Source organism: Pygocentrus nattereri, chromosome 18 (assembly GCF_015220715.1).
Source record: "Pygocentrus nattereri isolate fPygNat1 chromosome 18, fPygNat1.pri, whole genome shotgun sequence".
Classification (NCBI taxonomy): Eukaryota; Metazoa; Chordata; class Actinopteri; order Characiformes; family Serrasalmidae; genus Pygocentrus; species Pygocentrus nattereri.
Genome location: NC_051228.1, coordinates 8,795,943 through 8,817,124, shown reverse-complemented (window position 1 = coordinate 8,817,124; position 21,182 = coordinate 8,795,943). Strand labels below are relative to the sequence as shown.

The 21,182-nt window shown below is 39.7% G+C and overlaps 1 protein-coding gene across 6 annotated transcripts in view; it reads right to left on the bottom strand.

Annotated features, from left to right (window-relative positions):
* Positions 1–3,011: 3,011 nt before the first annotated feature.
* The window catches only part of LOC108435133 (pikachurin-like), a 32,564-nt gene continuing 14,393 nt past the window's right edge, over positions 3,012–21,182 (bottom strand). For 2 of the 6 annotated variants that reach the window (XM_017710735.1, XM_017710737.1), the window contains exons 10-23: positions 19,420–19,520; positions 19,108–19,208; positions 18,861–19,005; positions 16,052–16,241; positions 15,020–15,145; positions 14,655–14,898; positions 11,088–11,199; positions 10,856–10,972; positions 8,802–8,982; positions 7,222–7,300; positions 6,985–7,128; positions 5,675–5,758; positions 5,422–5,525; positions 3,012–3,867 (exon numbers count right to left, since the gene is read on the bottom strand). In XM_017710735.1, the coding sequence (XP_017566224.1) occupies positions 3,722–3,867; positions 5,422–5,525; positions 5,675–5,758; positions 6,985–7,128; positions 7,222–7,300; positions 8,802–8,982; positions 10,856–10,972; positions 11,088–11,199; positions 14,655–14,898; positions 15,020–15,145; positions 16,052–16,241; positions 18,861–19,005; positions 19,108–19,208; positions 19,420–19,520 (1,874 nt within the window). In that variant the 3' untranslated portion in view covers positions 3,012–3,721. Of the gene's footprint in view, positions 3,868–4,290; positions 4,569–5,421; positions 5,526–5,674; positions 5,759–6,984; positions 7,129–7,221; positions 7,301–8,801; positions 8,983–10,855; positions 10,973–11,087; positions 11,200–14,654; positions 14,899–15,019; positions 15,146–16,051; positions 16,242–16,642; positions 16,987–18,860; positions 19,006–19,107; positions 19,209–19,419; positions 19,521–21,182 lie in introns of those variants that run through there. The other 4 variants (XR_001858421.1, XM_017710736.1, XM_037547058.1 and 1 more) reach the window with 4 other exon arrangements.

The window sequence follows — 21,182 nt, the reverse complement described above, 5'->3', positions numbered from 1 at the left end:
GGGTTACACAAAGCAACCAATAACACAACTTCAGGACAGTAAACACAGTACAAATAATACACATAACAAGAAGCTTCCTTTTACCGGTAATCATGTTCATTTATATGAATTTACCCCAACCTTTTTTTCTGTCTTTCCCCACAGGTTCTCGGATCCCACCTTCCCCCCTTCTACAAACAGCTGGGGGCTCTAAGGGAAGCCCTGGAAAAAGCCCATGCTCCTCTGAGGATCAGGACAGAACAAGGATAAGGTAAGTATTTCTATAAATCTTTTAATGTCTTCTAGGCTCCAATCCAGTCATTGTCCCTCGTTTTATGCCCCAGTGTCCTTTCACAGTCTTCGTGATGGGACAGACTTACTGACCCCATCACATCTGGTAATAAGGCTCTTGGTGTTGCAAATCATCCATGTTTCTCCTTCCAGTGTATAAAAATTCCACTCCTCCTCCCAATTCTTAGGATGTTGGGTAGGCCAATGGTCACCAACCTAGCTACCCGCAGACATTAGTTCGGACCCTAATTAACCCCACCTGATCCGTTTAATTACTGACTTCAGAAGTTCTTGACTGGCTGAGTGAGATTTGAGTGGTAGATTTGAGTTGGAGATGAAGCCTGCCAGAAGGTCTCCAGTTAGCTAGCCACTGGACAACGTTATCTAAATTACAAGTAATACAAAGTGGCAGCATATTGTGCACTTACAGTTGCTAGGCTACAACTGACCAGTCTGCAGTTAGGGGTTCAGCAGGGTCAACTGGCTAAGCTGCCTCTATGATGCTTCCAATGTTGGGCTCACTACGCTAGTCAACCAAAGTTTAATAAAGTGCTATGAGACATCGCAACACAGTCGTAATGTATAAAACTGACCCAGCTTTGCATGTGAATGCAACGTCTCCTGAGAGAAATGCATGTGTTTTATATAGGGATCTAGGGATGTGTGTTATCCAGGGATCTTATGAGTTAACAGTAAAAAAAAAGAAAGCCTTTATTAGCTAGCCACACCTGCTAATTGGCTAACTCAGAGCAAACATATGTGCAATTGTTGTCATGTTTAATAGGTAATGTGGCCTATGGTGTTGTTTAATCCAGGTCATACATGTCCCTCCTTCCAGTACGTAAAGATTTAATTCCTCCTCCAAACTCTTGGGATGGCATTAGCTCTGACCCTAATTAACTCCCTACATATTCATTTAGTTACTGCCTTCAGAAGTCCTTGAGTGGCTGAGAGAGGGATGATAGATTTGTTTAGCGTTGAAACCTGTAGGAAGGTCTCCAGGAGGTTTGACCACTGGAGAAGGCTATCCAATTTACAGGTGACACAAAGTGACAGCATACTGTGCACTAATAGCTGCTAAGCTACAATCAAACAATCTGAATTGTGGGTTAGCGAGGTCAATTGGCTAAGCAGCCTCTACGCGGTTTCTAACCTTGGGTCTGCACTGTGTGGTGCAGAGATGATGTATAATGATGTATTAATGAACTGAACAGGCTTTGCATGAGAATGCAAGGTCTCTTAAGAGAAGAGCTTGAGTGTAGCTGACTGCTCTCTGTTAGTCTCTGTTAGGTTATACTATAGAAGAGCCACAGGCTGCAGAGATCCCTTAGTAAACATCAGCTGTCACTGTGACCTTAGCCAGAGCTCCAGCATGCACATCCACTTTTAAAAAGAATGCTTGAAAGTGCTAACTCTGGCAATAACAAATTAATGCTAGTAAGATCCTGTTATGCTAACCTGTCCCCATTAGCTTATGCACATTAATGTCTCTGGGCCAATTACATCCTTTAAAATGAAATAATGATCACACTCTCTAACAAAAGCTGACAGTATCTTCTGCAGTTAGCTTTGGGAATAGCTCTTCGCTATAGGGTTGTAATGAAAAATGGAAATGCATCTCAAGATATGCTGCTGCCTCAAGTCTACAGTTTTATTGTCTCCCTCCTTTAAGTCAATGTGAGTGTGCAAGGGGCTGAGAACAGGAATACCTGTCAAGATGGCAGCCAGGAGTTCCTCAAAGCCAAGTGCAGAGGGGAAGTATCTGAATGACTTTCGTTTCCTGGAATCGGACTGGGAGCTATAGGAGCCTGTTGGCATTATGCAAACATGATTGTCCCAAGTTGCTTACCCACATTAGGATCTTTGGGCAAATCATATCATTTAAAATGATAAAAAGCTTTGGGGATAGCACGTTGCTATAAGGATGTGAAAATCTCAGGATCCTTTGAGTAAACATGAGAGTTTGAGGGGCTAAGAAGAGGAATTCTCTTCAGGAGGACAGTAAGGATTGCCCCAATGCCACGTGCGCAGCGGAAGTTTGGGAGTGCTTTGATTTTCTGAAATCAGAAAGCAGGGCTAGTAGCTCTTTGTCGCTGGATCATGATAAAAATCTCTGGGTAGCCACTGCTTACAGTCTACAGTTTTGTGGGTTCCCTCCTTTGAGTTGAACTAAGTTTTGAAGGGGCTGTCTTGAATAACCTTTAGGATGATGACAAGATCTGTGCGCAGCTAGTAGGAGCCTGTTAGCATAATGCACACACAATCATGCTAACTGCCCCAAAATGGCATCATTGCTAGCCACTGCATGATTGGGCAAAGTGTTCCTTCGATATAATCCTGATTGCATTAAAATTTTAGCACCTGCTTCAGAATGACATATTCTGTGGCCTGCTTGGGATGCTGTTGACAGACACAGCCTCAGGTGACTTCAGACAGAATCATGTGAAGGATGAGACAAGATAGCACCTCTCCTTCACATTGGCAGCAAACACAGCACTCCCCAGAGACTGTCTCAACTGATTTGGGCAGTGTAACTGATAAGACTAGAGCAGATTTTGAATGAGTCATTCATTAGCAGTAGTTTGCTTATGGACACCCTCAGAGTAGAAGTGCATCATGCTTTAAAACACTAAGAGATATTAATTAACTCCAATTAATCTGAGTAAAGTTATATCATGGTGACAGTCAAAAAAGACGACTACAGAGCATTGCCCTTAGCCTTGGTTGATGATCACCGCTGATGTAAACTTATGATACCCACAGAGAGATGACATGACATGATGACATTTATTATGGTTCAGTACACTGTGTAGTAGGCATTTCTTCCAAGCTTGAGCTACACAAGCTGCAGTGTGTCTGCACAACATAGAAATGGTTCTTCAGCGCCAAACTTCTATGGCATTCACCAAGCATTTTTGTGTGCTTTGGATTCACAAAGGAAAAAAGGCAACCATTCGAGAAATTGTTGAAGGAACCCCAAAAATGTTTCATAACTTGAATAGGAAGACTTCTGACAATGGAAACATTTTGAACCACAACCATATTGAGCACAACTGTTGCTATGTTGTTAGGCATTCCAGAGAATGCTTCAGTTAAGGCAAGGAATTCCGCGTTATTAACAGATAATTGAGTAAATGCCACATTGGTTGTTCATTCAATAATGATTCCAAGAATCCTTGTAAACTCACTGAAGGCCTCTTATATGGATGATCAAAACAAGCACAAAAACAACAAGAGATTAAAGTCCTGCTCCCATTTGTGGGAGCCAAGTAGTGCTCCATGCTCCAGTAAGGCTTTAGGAAGATTGCAAAGTTCTTCAAGGAGGGATTAAGAGGAACCAATAGGCAGGTCAGTGCATAGCCTAATTCTCCTGAGTAAATCATCCACCGTCTCCTAGGCCTGGTTATGATGTAAGTACTTAACAGCTTTATAGAGAACATGTGATGAGGCCTCACTGGAGACATGTGTTGATGTTTTTGCCATCGGAAGCATCCTCCATCAGTCCTATGTGGTAGTCAGTGGACAGAGTAAGGTGCGAGATGCAGCCAACCAGGCCACGTAGGTACTGCCTATGCTGAGAGGCTTCTTTTATTCCACCTAGAACAGAAACACAAGCCAGTATCACCAAACTTTATTTACATCATCATTACCATCAACATTAAACGTGACCTTATGTGGACTGGATTTGATCACAAGCTAAGCAGCTCAAAGCAGCTGAAATGTTACCACACTGGACTGAATTTGATTCATCTGTATGTAGGGACGCAGTGAGCTGTGAATTCTTGTCCAGTGCCAATATCTGATATATTTCATGTACAAACCTCGATTTCCAAAAAGTTGGGATAGTACGTGAATTCCCGTGAAATAGAAAGCATTGATTAGTACATTCTGTTTGATCTGTATGGAAGCATGTTTACCACCATGTTACATCACCTTTTCACAACAATAATCACTTGGGGAATGAAGACACACAGGGCCTTTTTCATTTATTGTACTAGTGACACTAGTACACCCACATACCATCAGAAGTTCAGATGAGCTCTGATTGTTGAAGCCCAGAGAAGTCAGCGGTGTTTCTGGACATTGTTGTCAAATGACTTTGCTGTGCACAGTACAGTCGTATCTTGTTTGTGCAGATGTAGAGCTGAATGTTGTTTACTGATGATGGTTTATCAAGGTATTCCAGAGCCCATGTGGTGATACCCATCACAGAAGCATGCCGCCTGAGGTATTGATGGTCAAGGGCATTCAGCTGTGGTTTTTTTTTGCCCTTTAACACAGAGATTTTTCTGGATTCCCTGAATTTTGTAAAAGAAAATATGCACCATAGTATGGATTATTCACTGTTGGCCTTTGCTCAAGGGCTAGGCCTTTTTTCAAGGCTCCCATTACACCCAAGCATGATAGTGTTACATTTTACAGTGGTCATAGATTTAAATTGCCCCTGTTTCAAGTTTTTTTGGAACTGATTTTAGAATGAACATATATTTACTAAAAACAAAGACACTGATGAGGTAAGCCATCATAGATCCTGTCTTTGTCCAATAACCATTTAAATACAGGTCAATGTGGAATTACAAATCACTGCCTTCTGTTTAAGTTTGCATTTCACATACTGTCTTGACTTTTTTGGAGCTGAGGCTTGTATACATCTGTCAATGCAGATACCAATAATGTAGATTTTTATAAATTGCAGACCACAGGTCGCTAGTCCATTGCAGGGCATACACACAGAAATACATTCACACCTAGGGGTAATTTAGCATTTCCAATTGGCCTGACATGCCTTTGGACTGTGGGAGCACCCAGAGGAAACCCACATAGACCCGAGGGGAACATGCAAACTCCATGCAGAAGGGACCCCAGCCGCCCAGCTGGGGAATCAAACCCGGGCCTTTCTTGCTGTGACATATGATTCTGATATTATCAAGCATCTCTATTTATTTTTGTAAGATGCAGAATTATTTTAAAATATACTAAACACATAAATATGACTTGAAAACTACTATATACCTTGGCCAAAAATTTGTAGACACTTCATACATATATGCTATATAAATCAAAATCGATGCAGTTGAATCACTACTTTATTAGGTCTTACTTTACTGTTAATTGCTATTCTGTACCATCATTAACATTAACAGAGCTCACCTACATACAGGGCCCCACCAGTGTTAAGCTGTCTCATTCTCCCTGGTGATTTTCCCACTTTGGTGGTGGAGTTATCCACACTCAGTTTGCCCAGCTGCCCATCTCTGAAGACAAGAGCAGGTATTTAACACAGACAACAGAGACAGTTGAGAATGGGACGGCATATGTCAGTGGCTTTTTATTCTCATTTTTAAAGCAGACAAATGCTATATATCTGTATATGGTCCAATGAATGCCTGATTGAGAGTCTTACCTGACTGCTTTGACCCTGTGCCATCTATCATCGGTGAACGTTCCATTGACTGTGAGGGTGTTCGTCCCACTGCCGAGGTTATAGCTGGAGGAGAGTCACAATCAGACAAGGGTGATGTGACATGTTTTTGTTTCTCAGGAGTGAATAATACTATATAATATTATTAATATTATAACAATAGTCACATTATTTAATATCATAATAGGCAGTATTAATAGTAGTAATAAGTAGTAGTAATAAATAGTATTAAGTATTTGAAACTTTACTCAAGTAATGAAAAATACTTGGATACAGGTGATTTTTCTTTTTTTTTATATGTCATTCATTGATTCGAATGTATATTTTTTGTTAAATAATGTAATCAGTGTAAAATGAAACTGCACATTCTAATTTGGCTTTGTGCGGGAACCCATACCGGCCATGTGTTTAGAAGGGGGTATCACACATCACAAAATAAAGAAAACTCAACACTTGACAATTATGACAGTAAATATATAACTGTTATTTTCACTTGTGTTATTTCTCTGTACTTTTCCACACCCTTGTGAGGCATTACATCCTATGCTTTCCTAAATATACCTTGGTTGTCAGCTTCTAGAGCACTAAACAACTGCACATGTCATAACAGACGTTTAGACCAATTACAGTCTATAACAACAACTGAGCATAATATAAACTGCATTGTAACAAATGGATTTATGGAATAACTGAAACCCCTCCTCCTTCCAATCTAAAGCCCTATTTCCATCTCTACCTTCTGTATCCATTGATGAAGTTTTCCCACCACATAACCACCCCATTTCCTCCCTGTTCCTCAGCATTATCTGTCAGCCCAACCACCATCCAAATGGTGGGGGGGGGGGGGGGGGTCCAGCAGAGGCCGCCCAGAACTCTAGTCCAAGAGCTCAGAGTTCTCTTCCCTGCCTCAATCACAGTCTCCCCTCATACTTCCACTGTAGACTATGAGTACACAACAATGCAGTCAGTATGGCAGTCTCTGTCACAATAATCTCCAGTGTTCTCACATGGTAGCTAGATCACAAGATGATGGCAAGCTGGGCATGTGAAGGCTAGCATGTGCTTCCTCTGATACATGTGAAGCCAGTCACTTTTTAAACTACCACTAATGCAACATCACTGACCAGCTCAACACGTAGGAGAACACTAACTGGCAATTCTATTAGACACCAATGTTGTATCATCCTCTCCTTCTTATGGACTCAAACTTGTGATTTTCTGGTAACAGAGGCTATACAGTGCGTGTAATTGTGCATGTTGGAGTGGCAGAGGAGTGTAGATTTGTAACAAACCTGAAGACAACTGCTCCACCATGTAAAGCCAGAAACATGTAGTCACTGTTGGGCCGCATGGTGGTGTCACCTATCCATATCAATAGTCCTTCCTGGGCTGTGCTTCTGAAATACATCTGTATGTGTGTCCTGGAGCCTGATACTCTGGAGAGGAGAAAGAAAGCAGGAGCAATTACATCTTTGATGTGCAGTATTCCCAGTGCTTATGTCAGTATAGATTCCAGACTGAAGGGTTACCTCTTTAGGATGTCTTTGCTGTAATACATGAGGTAGCTTCTGCCAGTGAACTGTGGAACCTCAACAGCTCCACTCACTGCTAGAGGAAAAACAGTGTGCTACAGGTGAATGGCCACTAGGTGGTGTAAAGTTCCAGAGAAGCAAAGGCTGGCGTAGATTAAAGAGCGAGTCTGACATAAAACTAGCCTTTTATGTTAATTGTCATGTTAGGTACTATTCTGTAGCTCAGCATCATCACAATATGGTATCTTTTGTGTTTTCACCTATCAGTGATCTCTCACCACAATACAGCATATCACTGTTGTCAGAACAAAACCTTGTATCTCCAAAACAGTAATTTTAGAGGAGAAGGAAAAACATACTTCACCTTCCATGTAAGTCAATGGAACCAAACTTCTTTCTAAGTCATTTTGGGCCATTTCCTTTGGTTCATTCATCATAAAGTTTTACACAATGCAAAGGGTAATAGGCATTTTTAAATCATATCAAAAACTGAAAAACAACAAAAATGGAGATATGAGGTTTTATTGCGACAGCAGGGATACATATACTCCAGAGCAATAAAGAAACCCTGACTGCTAGCATAGCCACGCCTGCAGAGGCTAATAAATACTGACTACATATCTGGCTTGCTTTCATGTTAGACGGCTAGTGGGGAAAAAAGATTTCAAACAGCCTGCCCTCAAGTATCCACACCAAATCCCTTTGTAGATTTTCAAAAGATGCTCCCACCTTCAAGATGCATCATCAGAACGGGGTTGTCCTTGTCTTTTAACTGGAAAATCTTACTCTTAAGATGTTTGTGGCACCACTGTAAGTGGCAAGTTGGCATCTTTACAACAGATGTTCTAATGGTTATATTTTTCATTTTGGCCCAAGTGCCACTTTAACCAGTGTTACTGCTGGCAAATTTATGTGGAAAAATAAGTAAGTGCAAAAAGTACTTCAAGGAGCTGTTGTTGGATAGCAGATGACCACTCAGGCCAAAACACTTCAAAACTAGCAGTTATATTGCCAAGTATTCGACAACGTGGTTAGCCCAAAATACAGGTGTATGCAAACGTTTGAGCATCCTTGGTCAAACTTAATTTTTCAATGAAAGTCAACAGATGCTCTACTGTGAACGTAAGTCTGTACATTTTAATGCACAATTACTCTTTATTTGCTGAATTTAACATATTGGGAAAAAGTAAAACATAAAATGTGCCCTGTGTGAAAGTTACTAACATCTTATAGTTTGTTTTTTTCCCCCCAATGTGTTAAATTCAGTAAAAAAAAATAGAAATGGAATATTAATAAATAGAAAACTGTCATATTTAAGTGTGCTCTCTGTAGGGGATGTGTTAACTTATTTTTACTTAGAAAATCTAAAAAACATGTCATTTAATATCATACGTTCAATACAATTAAGTGACTACTGCTTTCATTCTATGCAATAATTCCAATATTAGCCATGTTTAGCAGAAAATAACAGAGATAGAGGCCAGTATCTGGTCAGCAGTGTGGAGTACAGACCATTTGAAAAGCAGTCACTCCATGTATAGCCAGGAAACTGTCTATGAATAAGTGCTGTCATTTACCACTCTGGCAGCGTTTGCCCTTATACCCCAGTGCGCAGTCACAGTCATAGTCGTCATGTTTTGGCTGGCACTCTCCTCCATTGGCACATGGGCTGTCTGCACATGGGTGGACCGCACTCTCTACATTCACCCCCTTTACTGAACCCGCAGTCAGAGGAATGACATGGTCATTTACAATGACCTGGAAGGCAAACAGTGCACATACATATCAGAACATCAAGTCTACAATATTAGACATTTTAAAGATTTTTTTATTCTTATCACAACCTCATTTCCAAAAAAGTTGGGATGCTGTACAAAACAGAAAGCAATGGTGTGCAAATCATTTAAATCCTATAGATTTGAATTGAAAAGTGAAAAGTGGCATTCGTTTAAAGGGGAATCCCACTAATATTTCAGAATTTCTGTATAAATGGTAAAGATGTAAACACAGGCAATCAGTCATACGTGACATTGTAAAGACATTCAATCAGAATTGTTCACAGTGGTGGTGATGGGAACTATATTTCTGAAGTGTATGATGCCATTTAATACACTGAAAAGCTACAAACATGTTCTCTGGTGTAATATTTGCATTGGTGTATATCTGCACTGCAGATCAGTGGTGGCTCTAGAAAATTTGACCTTGGGTGACAAAGGGTTGGCAGGGAGTTTTGGCAAGGTGGTACTGTGAAACTTCTATCCTGGCCAGGAGAGGTTTGGGAGGTGTGGTTGGGTTTTAGAGAGAATTTGGATAGTTGTTTTGCTTAACAGTTAACAGTGCAAACACTCACCCTACATCGAGATGGCAATAACATTGGTACAAATTTTGGTGTAGCATCTATAAAGTTACCATTTCAGAGATACGAGGTTGACAAACAAATGTTTGGTAATCATGGTAAACAAATGATGACAAATGGACATTCTCTCAAGACAAGGGGTTTAATATGATGTCAGCCCACCCTTTGCAGCTATAACAGCTTCAACTCTTCTAGGAAGGCTTTCCACAATGTTTAGGAGTGTGTTTATGGGAATTTCTGACCGTTCTTCCAGAAGTGCATTTGTGAGGTCAGACACTGATATTGGATGAGAAGGCCTGGCTCGCAGTCTCCGCTCTAATTCATCCCAAAGGTGTTCTATCGGGTTGAGGTCAGGACTCACACCAAACTCAGTCATTCATGTCTTTATGGACTGCTTTGTGCACTGTCATGTTGGAACAGGAATGGACCGTCCACAAACTGTTCCCACAAAGTTGGGAGCATGAAATTGTCCCAAATCTCTTGGTGCTGAAGCGTTAAGAGTTCCTTTCACTGGAACTAAGGGGACGGGCCCAACTCCTGAAAAACACCCCTCACCATAATCCCCCCTCCACCAAACTTTACACTTGGCACAATGCAGTCAGACAAGTACCGTTCTCCTGGCAACCACCAAACCCAGGTCATCCATCGGATTGTCAGATTCATCACTCCAGAGAACACGTCTCCACTTTTCTAGAGTCCAGTGGCGGTGCTTTACATGACTGTATTTGACACTTTGCATTGCGCTTGGTGATGCAAGGCTTGGATGTAGCTACTCCGCCATGGAAACCCACTCCATGTAGCTTTCTACGCTATTCTTGAACTAATCTGAAGACCCCATGAAGTTTGAAGGTCTGTAGCGATTGACTTGGTCTGTAGCAATTGCAGAAAGTTGGTGACCTCTGCGCACTATGTGCCTCAGCACCCGCTGACACATTGTGCCAAGTGTTTTACGTGGCCGACCACTTTGTGGCTGCGTTGCTGTCACTCCCAATTGCTTCTACTTTTTCATGACTGGACTTGTTGCACAGGTGGCGTCCTATCACAGTACCATGCTGGAATCCACTGAGCTCCTGAGAGCGACCCATTCTTTCACTAATGTTTGTAGAGCAGTCTGCAGGCCTAGGTGCTCAGTTTTATGCACCTGTGGCCATGGAAGTGATGGGAACACCTGAATTCAATGAGTTGGATGGGTGACTGAATACTTTTGGAAATAAAGTGTATATATATATATATATATATATATATATTCCATTGGCCTTGTGAATGCTCATGTACCTTTTGAATGCTTCCAGTGAAGGGTACTTGAACTAAGGCACTGTCCTTTGTGAGATCGTAGTTTGGGACGCCTCCAAAATAAAGCGGTGAGCTGCACCTGATCTGAGTGAAGGCACCCTGAAGAGCGGCACAGAATCAGGAAGTGATGAGTGGCTAAAAAATAGAACTCTGCACCACATTATTGCATAGAAATGAAACATATAAACACATAGTGACCTTTACTATCCACTACCTCAGTCATGCCCTCCACAGGCTTCTGGCTGTCCAGCTGCAAGATGCCCCTTCTGGCTGTGCGAGACACCCTCATCTCATGCCATCTGAACAGACTGATTGGCTCCTCACTCCTGAAATAACAGGACAGAAAAGGGCAAATATCATCGCTGTCCTGCAGCGATCCAAATAAACTACAAAATTAAACTACTATATATAGAATAAAATCTTTTGGAAGAAAATGTAGACTTAGATATTTCACACGATTAACCAAAATCTGGATGTTTAATTCAACATTTTGAGATTTTTTTTGTATAAGAAGTTATTAAATGGTGAAGTAATGATCTACTTACTTTATTTTTTGTCAAATTCTGCCTTGAGATTTGATCTCTACTTTTAAACTATGGTAAAATTTTTTAAAGTAATCTTATTCTCCATTATTAATCTTGATTACTTCATTCTTGATGTTAAACAGATGATATTCTGCTTCCTAATGTTCTACAGCTCTCTTCATTTTATTTACAGCTTCCAAGTTTTATTAAATTATTTATTATATTAAAATATAAAGGTTTTCTTGTGTCAGTGACGTTTTATGTGAACCAGTGAGCTCCTACAAGCCATGCATCAAACACAAGGCCAGCGGGCCAGATCAGGCCCTCAACAATATTCTCTCCGGCCCGCAGAAATATTTCAATTTTATATTGATATTAGCCTGTTTTACAGTGCGCTGCACTACAGTCCCCAGCATGCAATGCAATGTTATGTGCGCTCCGACTCTCCTACCCAACAACAATCTGTGGGACAGTGGTTACACCTCAATTCTACACAGTTCTATGCAATTCCACACCAGTCATATCACCAAGCATACTAGCTATATCAGCTGCAGTCCAATCAATCCAACGAACACTTAACCTCAGCTCAGTCTGCCCAAGTCTTAATGAACTTGCAGCAATAAAGGATGCCAGGAGTCTAGTTCAAGCAGAAAGGTAGGTTTAAAAGACTGAACTCCTGGGGACATTTAAACTTTGAGTATTTTAAGTATTGGTGTAATTTTTCAAAGTCTACTACAAGTGTCTATATTTTACTGTTGAGGTTTTTGCAAATTTTGAATAAACAACAGTCAGTTTGGGTTATAGCACAACATTCATTAAAAACCTTTTTTTTTCTGGTCCGCAGATTTGTCGAGATTTTCTAAAAGGGCCCTTTGACTCATTGAGTTTGACACCCCCTTCCTACAAAGTGTTAAACCTGTCCAAATTATTACATTGAAGATGTAATGTCAGGCTTCTTCAGTTAGATGGAGCTCTCTGCAAATTCAACCACCATCTTCAGCTTCAGACTGGACTGGGTTAGAAAGGTAGATGTTACTATGGCTGTGTCCAGAACTGAGGGCTGCCATATATATATATATATATATATATATATATATATATATATATATATATATATATTATATTAGATTATATAAAATTTCTAGATGGATTTTAATTATTTAAAGTCATTTAAATCAAATTATGTCACTATATTGGCAGATAATTTTGGAGATTTGCAAATTTTGTCTGCAAATATTAGTCAGATCATTTTATTTCATAAAATAGCTTAATACAAGTAAAAAGTTAAAAATCTTGTTAAAAATCTTATTATAAGCTGACCATAATATCAACATGAGGAATGGTAGATATATCAACTAGATTTAAGACAGTTCAACTTGTCAAGATACCATTTTTTGCAGTGCTTGAATAAAAATCTGATTACAGTGACAACAATTTTTTTCCGTCTCCTGTAAAGTTCGACCTAATTGGAGATACAAGGTTCTGACTGCAAAAATATGTTGTGTTTTCAATACTGGTGTGCTGGTCAATCAGCATGACCATGCTGGGTGATCAGCTAAACCAGCATGAGACCAGCTGGTTCTCAGCAGTTTACTGAATTTTACTTTTAATAAACAACAGTTCAATTTGCAGAAGTAAATTGAGAAACTTTTCACAACAAAATCAATTATATACAAGTGATAAGCCACACAACTATTTCATCTGTGTTCTCAGAGTGAGAGTGTGATACACCGTGATGTGAGGAAATCACACATGGAGAAGGACATGGTGGACGGCGACAGCTTACACTGAGCTAAGTTAGACCCGCTCATGGCATTTATGTATGGTTTTAACTTGGGCTGCGTTTGTCCCAAACATTGTCCCTATGTTATGGGTGCGAATCAAAACTCTACTATAATTGTGTTTTGATTAGTTCGAATTAAACACATTCTTTGTGTACAAATGGTTTGAATGCATAAAAAGAAGCAGTATAAGAAATATTAACATATAAAATGTTTGGTTTACTGCACAGTTTATGCCTAGGAATGGAATTTTCCAGGTCAAGCAACCAAATACCTGGACAATCTGGGGAAGTCCTGGACAGGTGGCAACCCTAGTTAGTAAAGAGGGTCAAATATAATTTTAGGCCTTTAAAATGCAGTTCTTTCAGTGCCCTGGTGTTTATTCCAGTCATTTTGTCAACATTTTAGTTTTTGGTCATATAATAATGAACATATAGTTTAGTCATATAATAATGGACACAGTCACTCAGTTTAATCATAATCATGGGTTCTTATGTAGGATATATTTAATGATATTATCACTATGCTTTGCCCCACTGATCAGTACCGCAGTCCATAAGGGGAACACTTTAATTTCTCAGTACACCAATGCAGAATTCAGTAGATATGTGCGCTCAACTGTGTGTGTGCATATCAAGTATTTTACACTGTTCTGAAGCTTTTAGATCCAGTGTTTCTCTTTTATAACTGTTTTAGGCTTGTTGGTTAAAAACTAATCACACACTAATAATAATTATGGTCAGTTATTGATTGAAAGAATTTGCCAGAATTCACATTTCCATAAAGTAGTGGAGGACACACTGACAGCTGTGCCAAAATGTTGGTCAAATTACATGTTTTGTTGATTTTGTGAGTGAAAAAAGTGCGAATGAGAAGTAAACACACTTCTGTGTATTTTAATGTACAAAAAAAATTATAATTCAATGTGGCTTGTGCAAATGGTATGGCATATTCTGTCTTTTATGTTTTATTTTTTCCAATATGCTAAGAAAAAAAAGATATTATGCACTTAAATTTGCACTTGAGTTGTTTTATCTTACTGTCAGTTAGAAAATCAACATATTATGCCTTTGATAATGGGGCCAGATGGAGGTATCTCATAGAGATGGAGGCAGCATCTGTTATGCTTTGGACACAGCCTAGTAACTGTACACCAATGATTAGTGGCAAAGAATTGTAACCAGTGGCAATCATAACAACCGGCAGGGCCCATGGCAGCCAGGCCAATACCATCTTCACTGGACCCTTTTTATCGTTTCTTGCACAATTGTGCAACTGTGTCTCAAGGCTAGTATGAGCTAATAATAGGCTTCAAACAGTAGCCTACACTGGAGCATCCTATTGGTTGAGCCATTCAGTAGCAACAGCAAGAGAACAAACTCATTTGTAATTTTGTCAGTAATTTGCATTATTTCTTGTACTGGGGTTCATAAGATGCTACATCACTGTTACATCATTGATCTTAATGCTACACACTTGATAGCGGTGGCCCCGGATCCACAATCAAAGCGGAATTCTACATATCCTCCCACCAAGGTGACTGACAGGAAGTCCCTGCTGTCTGAGTCTTCACTGTAGAGCAGAGTGCCGTCATTGGCTGCAGGCAGGAAGATCAGTTCAAGCTCCATAAAGGACAGGTAGTGCTGCGCAGGCTGTGGCCAGGGCGCACTCAGGTAGGATGCCAAGGTCTCATTAAAGTGAGGGAGGAAGATGGAGAACGCTGCGGGGCAAACATAAACACAGTCGGTCCGGTGGCAAATCTCAACCTCAACAGAGCATATAGCTGTACTGTACTTAAAACTGTTTTCCTGAATATTTTGTTCGTAATAATGCCCACTTACACTCCTGGCACAGTGGACCTCTATAGCCGAGTGGACAAAGACATACATAGTAGTCTGCTCGGTTAGCATAGCACACCCCTCCATTCTCACAGTTGACGTCTATGCAGACACCGTCACTGCACTCGCCTACAACCAACAATACATTTTACACTCTTACCACACAGCCAATAGCACAATAATGCATAATAATATGTTTTGCATTTTGACAAACTGGTATCAGTTACACTGTATTATAATAATATTCAATTACGTATTAAAAAGTTTGGCCAAAAAAAAACAAATCCTCTATTTTCAAACAGAAAAACTAATAAAAATGTGATTAAAAAGTGTTTATTGTCTATATTTCACTACTGAGTGATAGTTTCTCCAGCCAACTTTGCAATTGTATCAAAATAATCAAATCAAATCAGATCTTCTTGCTGATTTTAACATAATAGTAGAGGCTAAAGTCAGTTCCCACCTGCTTGCTTGATGTCTCCATCTACATGGTACTGCCAGACCGGGAGGGTGAAGGCTAGCACTGAAACAAGCCCTACCTCATCATTTTAAACTGCTGCTAATGCAATGTCATTGTACTTTGAGGAGAATGCTAACTGCTAACTCTGTTATACCAGCTAACAGACGCTTGTGTAGGCCAATTATGCTTTCGTGGACTCCAGCTCACGGATGGCTGTGGCATCTCCTGGGGTCTAACTTGCAATCTCACAATAATAGGGCCAGTGCACCTGGGAGCCCATCTCGAATCTTTTCCTAAAGATTTAAGATTGAATTGTTGTGTGATCAGAGATTTACAACCTTAGCTAGCAGCTTTGCTAGGCTGTCATTCCATTAAGAACCACAAGAGGGCCCCCTAGAAAAGCACATAGCTAAGTCAACATCACCAAAAGCAACACGAGTCCACTGAGGTTCAGATTCTGCTCACAAACTGCTTGAACCTGTCTAAATCAGAGCAATATGAGGGAATTAGCCTACAGGTGGTAAAGGTGAGAGGCTAAAGGTGACAACACACATTCCGTGGCTCACTCTGCTCACCTACATCTGCCCCACTCAGAGCTCGCCCCATAGGCCATGGCCTCATGTCAATCATCCTGCCATTCACAGAGAGGCTCTGAACGCAGCCCTGGAAGCCCCGGTTGGTTCCGGCTGCTTTGGCCAGCCAATAAATGGAGGGTGAGCCGCCGAGGTAAAGCGGAGTGCGAAAGGTGATCTTGGTGAACTCGCCCTGCAGTGTGGGAATAACAAGAAGAAGAGTGTCTGATTACTGCTTTTCAGAAATGAAGGCAGTCGAAAATAAGCCAATGTAAGAGACTGATATGGACATAGAATTAACAGTAAAGGGTACTTTTATGTGCATAATTCAGTGAGATGTACACAAAGTCATTCCGATGTTCTGATGTGAAAAGGCTCATTGTAGAGAAACATCTCTACACAGAGGTGGTGACAGGAGACAAAGGAGTCACATGTCTTCTGAGTTTTTATGTTATGTTGATAATTGTAAAATTGTGGTGAAGTTTTCTTCACATATTATCTTTCCTGACAACGTCCTGCATCTATTTCTAAAATACGCTTTAGGCCAAAACCTTGTTTCAGAACAATTTCTTAGGAACCAGGCAGCGTATTTACCTTTTACCTGTCACTTGTAGGTGATAGCATAAGGAAACACAATGAAAATCAAGACTCTGTTGACAGGCTGACCAGTTGTGGGTCAGATGTTTCATAGTGGATGTCAGGAAATGAAACTAAATCAATGAAAACAATGAAATACTAAACCTTGCTACTAAAATCCAGAGAAAGCTGCTTTATGAGAAGCTCTTTTGCTTGGTGTACCAAACCTGTAGAAAGAAACCTTGGAGTGATCTTAGACTCTGAGCTCTGTTTTATCCCACATGTAAGCACAGTCAGTAAAGTAGCGCTCTATCATTTGAAAAATATCGCTAAACTTCGGCCTTTTCTATCTCAGAGCGATGCAGAGAAGCCTGATCATGCATTTGTTACAGGCAGAGTTGATCACTGTAATGCTCTTCTTACTGGAGTTCCTAAGAAAACAATACATCCCTTACAACTCGCACAAACTCAGCACAGATTCTAACAAAAACAGAGAGATTACACTGACTGCCTGTATCGTTCAGAACAGGTTTTAAAGTGCAGCTGCTGGTTTTAGAGTCTAAATGGCCTTAAAGCACTGCTTACATCACAGAATATCTGTTCATGTTCAAATACTGACCTTCTGCAAACACCTTCCATAAAATACAGAAAACGTGGAGCCAAGCTCAGTGCACACTTTTAGGAAAGAGCAGAAAACATATCACTTTAGCTTAGCATTTAATAAAAATGCTACGTCTTTTTGATATTTACTGTATCTGTTTAATTTGATTCGTGTCATTGTCTTTTATGATTTTAAATTGACACTTGTTGCTTCTATTACTGTTAAGCTTTATGAACTGTTTGTAAAGCACTTTGAGTCGCTACAGACATAAAAAAGGCTTCTAAATTAATATATTGTTATTATAAATCGTAGTAATGGTAGTGTTTACAACAATTTTATGTATAAACTTTCTGTGAGGTAGGTTTTAGAGCCATTAAAATATTTCAGACGTCTGGTTCCTATCACCACCACTGTGACTTCTTTCTCTGTAAGGTTCTCTAGAACAGAGCATATTACATCAAATCACTCTAAATGACTTAATGTTAACATCTTAGCAATTTAATTAGGCTGAAATTTTAAAGAATTTGTGGAAATAAATCTTATGTCCGACTGTCATATTTACTAAAAATAAGTGTTCCACATGAATAAAATATATTACACCAAAATGTTTGTCTTTCATTTGACTTTTATGGCAGTAACTTGATGTCTTGATGCGTATAGCAAAAATTATATTTAGGCTTGTGAAATCATTGTAGTCAATGATTGTAGTAAAATGTAGTCAATAATAATCTTATATCTTAATAATAATATTTCTTACTATGAAATGGCTGGAATATTGTGAAAGTGTCTTATTCTATTGGCAGATAATTTAGCATGTTTCAAAATAATAAAGCAAAATTTCTATTAAGATAATTTCACTAGAGAAAATTTGAGGAATTTTTCGAAACTTTTTGCATAATTCAGTTAGTAAAAAACTCAAATTCTAGAGAAACTGAAAGTCAGAACTGTTCACAGTGGTGGTGATAGGAACCAGATGTGTGAAGTGTTTAATGCCTCTAAAAGCTCCCGTACAGAAAGTTAATACACTAAATGGTTATGAATACACTGCCTAACACATTATTTTACAATAGTTCTGACAACGTTTTGGCTTTCAAAATGCATTCATAGTTGAGAGGACATGCAGGGCAGAATATTACCCAAAGAACATTATTTTCTGGGCTTCACCACTTTTTTTACTTTATCAATATTACATATAAAATCTCTGGTTGTTTTGGATAGTAAATAAAATGATTATATTTGCACTGTATATATGGCGACCCCTGGGTTCTATCACCACTGGAAAGAAATCAGAGTAAGTAACCTTCTCTACAATGAACACATCACTCTGAATCATTTTGTTTACATTATAACAGTTGAAATGTGCTTATTAATAAAGTTCTGAAAAAAGGTGGAATTCCACTTAAAAACTAGTTAAACAGTAAAGAAATAGGTTGAACTGCCTTATAATATTCTTATAACAATCATATAATGAGAAATATCAATACCACCTGATTTAAATTTGAACTTTATTTACTAAGATTTTTTTTAGCATAATATATTTTATTCATGTGGAACCAACTTGTACATTTGAATTAAGTTTTAGGTAAATGTGTGTAAATCTGCAGTATATTTTAAACTGAGCACAATGTTTCTCACCGCAGAGCGTCCAGTAAGCGGTGTGTTACTGTCCACTCTCAGCCAGCTGCTCAGGCCCTCTCTGAACACAGTTACTGTGTGCCAAACTCCCAACTTCACCCGACTCTGAGCCATTATCTGACCTGCTCCTGTACCACAGTTATACCTGCAAACACACATAGTGCTTACTGGATTGTGAAATACTCAACACACATCGATTAAATCACTTTTATTTCCATCATAATCTCTGTTTATATGACTTCTGAACCTGAAGTAAAGTTTTCCTCTGATAAGAGCAAGTGAGGCAAAGTCCCCCTCTCCCTGGTCATTCTCCCCACAGTACAGCAGGAGGCCATCCTCACCATCTGCCTATTAGGAAAGAGCAAAATGCTAATGTTGCTAATACTGACTAAAAATAGTAGTGTCATTAGAACCAGACTTAGACTTAAAGTCTAATTGTAACTGAAACTTACCGGCTTTCTTGGATTGTTAGCCATGTTAGCATTATTCACCAAAGTGTTCCTTTAGTAGACTACAGAACAAAACACAAAATGAGAACCAAACTGATCAAATATCTTACCCTGAATTCAAGTTTGATTTCAAATGAGTAGTAAGAGTTCTTCAGAGGTTCGAAGGCAATGTAAGAGTAGCCGCTGAACTTCGGAAACCGTACAGCTATGGCTAAAATGGAAAAAGAAAGACGGAATGAGTTTCCTTGACAGTGGCTAAAATGGTTTGGATAAATCAGATGTTAGGCATGTGGGTCAGAACAGGACCAGATCCCGGACAACCTCATATAGTTTTGGACCGATTGGACCGATTCTAGTGTGAATGTTGTGGACCAACAATCCAGCCTCGTGACCGGAATTTCGCCGGTTCGATCCCCAGAGCCGACAGCACATGACTGAGGTGTCCTTGAGCAAGACACCTAACCCCCAACTGCTCCCCGGGCGCTGCGGATTGGGCTGCCCACCGCTCTGGGCAGGTGTGCTCACTGCCCCCTAGTGTGTGTGTGCTCACTAGTGTGTATGTGGTGGTTCACTTCACGGATGGGTTAAATGCGGAGGTGAAATTTCCCCGTTGTGGGACTAATAAGGGTCACTTAATCTTAATCTTAATATCAAATAGATGTGTTTATGTGGTTTCTGACACTGTATGTCATACTGTCCTCTATTAAAAAAAATCCCCAACAAGGCTGTTTTAGCTATGCTAATGTTAATGGCAGTTTGTACCTGTTCTAATATGCTAATTTGTCCCATTTTTTAGATTGCAGTGTGTCATACAGTGTTAAAAACCACATTCGCAAGTCTGTTTCAGTTTACTTCACAACTTGACACAGTTTGTCAGTATAATGAGTTACGCCATCTGTGCAATGCTCAATTTAAAATCTTCCATTACCATGTTAGTCATGTAGCTCCAGTACGAAACTACAGAAGCAAACATTGAACACAGAACATGTCTTGGCTTATTGACTACTTATGGGGGTAAGAGGGAAACAGTGTAGCCAATTTTTACCAAACTATTATTTAGAATAGCATTGTTTAGAATAAGGCCCTGCGATGGACTGGCGACCTGTCCAGGGTGCATCCTGCCTTTAGCCCAATGACAGCTGGGACAGGCTCCAGCACCCCCCACGACCCAGAAGGAGAAGTGGCTTAGAAGAGGTGTGTGTGTGTGTGTGTGTGTGTGTGTGTGTGTAGGTGTGTGTGTGTGTGTGTGTGTGTGTGTGTGTGTGTGTGTGTTTAGAATAAGTGGTAAAAAAGGAGGAAAAGATGACCATGAGACGTGATAATAAGCCGATAATAAAGCAGGGCCAAGAAAAGGCTGCAAGGAAAAAAACCAAAAAGTGCATGTGATACATGTTGAGTCATATGCAAAAGTTTGGGCACCCCGATCATGATTTTCAGTGAAAATAGGTCAACAAATCCTCTACAAAGAGCACACTACTACACCGCACAATTACTGTTTATTAGCTGAATTTAACATATTGGACAAAAATATATAAATAAATAAATAAAGTTATGGCACATATAATGTTATGAGTACTGCAAATAAATAGAAATGTTGCACTAATAATAGTAGAATTAGCAGGAACATTAGCAGAAAACTGTCATATTCAAGTTTGTTCCCTGTAGAGGACGTGTTAACTCATTTTCTCTTAGAGAAATAAAACATAATTTGACCACAGCACTCAAACATATGCATACAACAGTGTATCAGGGATTTTAGCTTGGAGCATGACACTTTCCTTCGTTCCCTCTGAGGTCTAGAAGGAAGGTCACCGCTGCTGTCACTGAGCGCTGCAGCTCATTGGGCAGAAACAAAGTGCCCTGTTGTGGATCT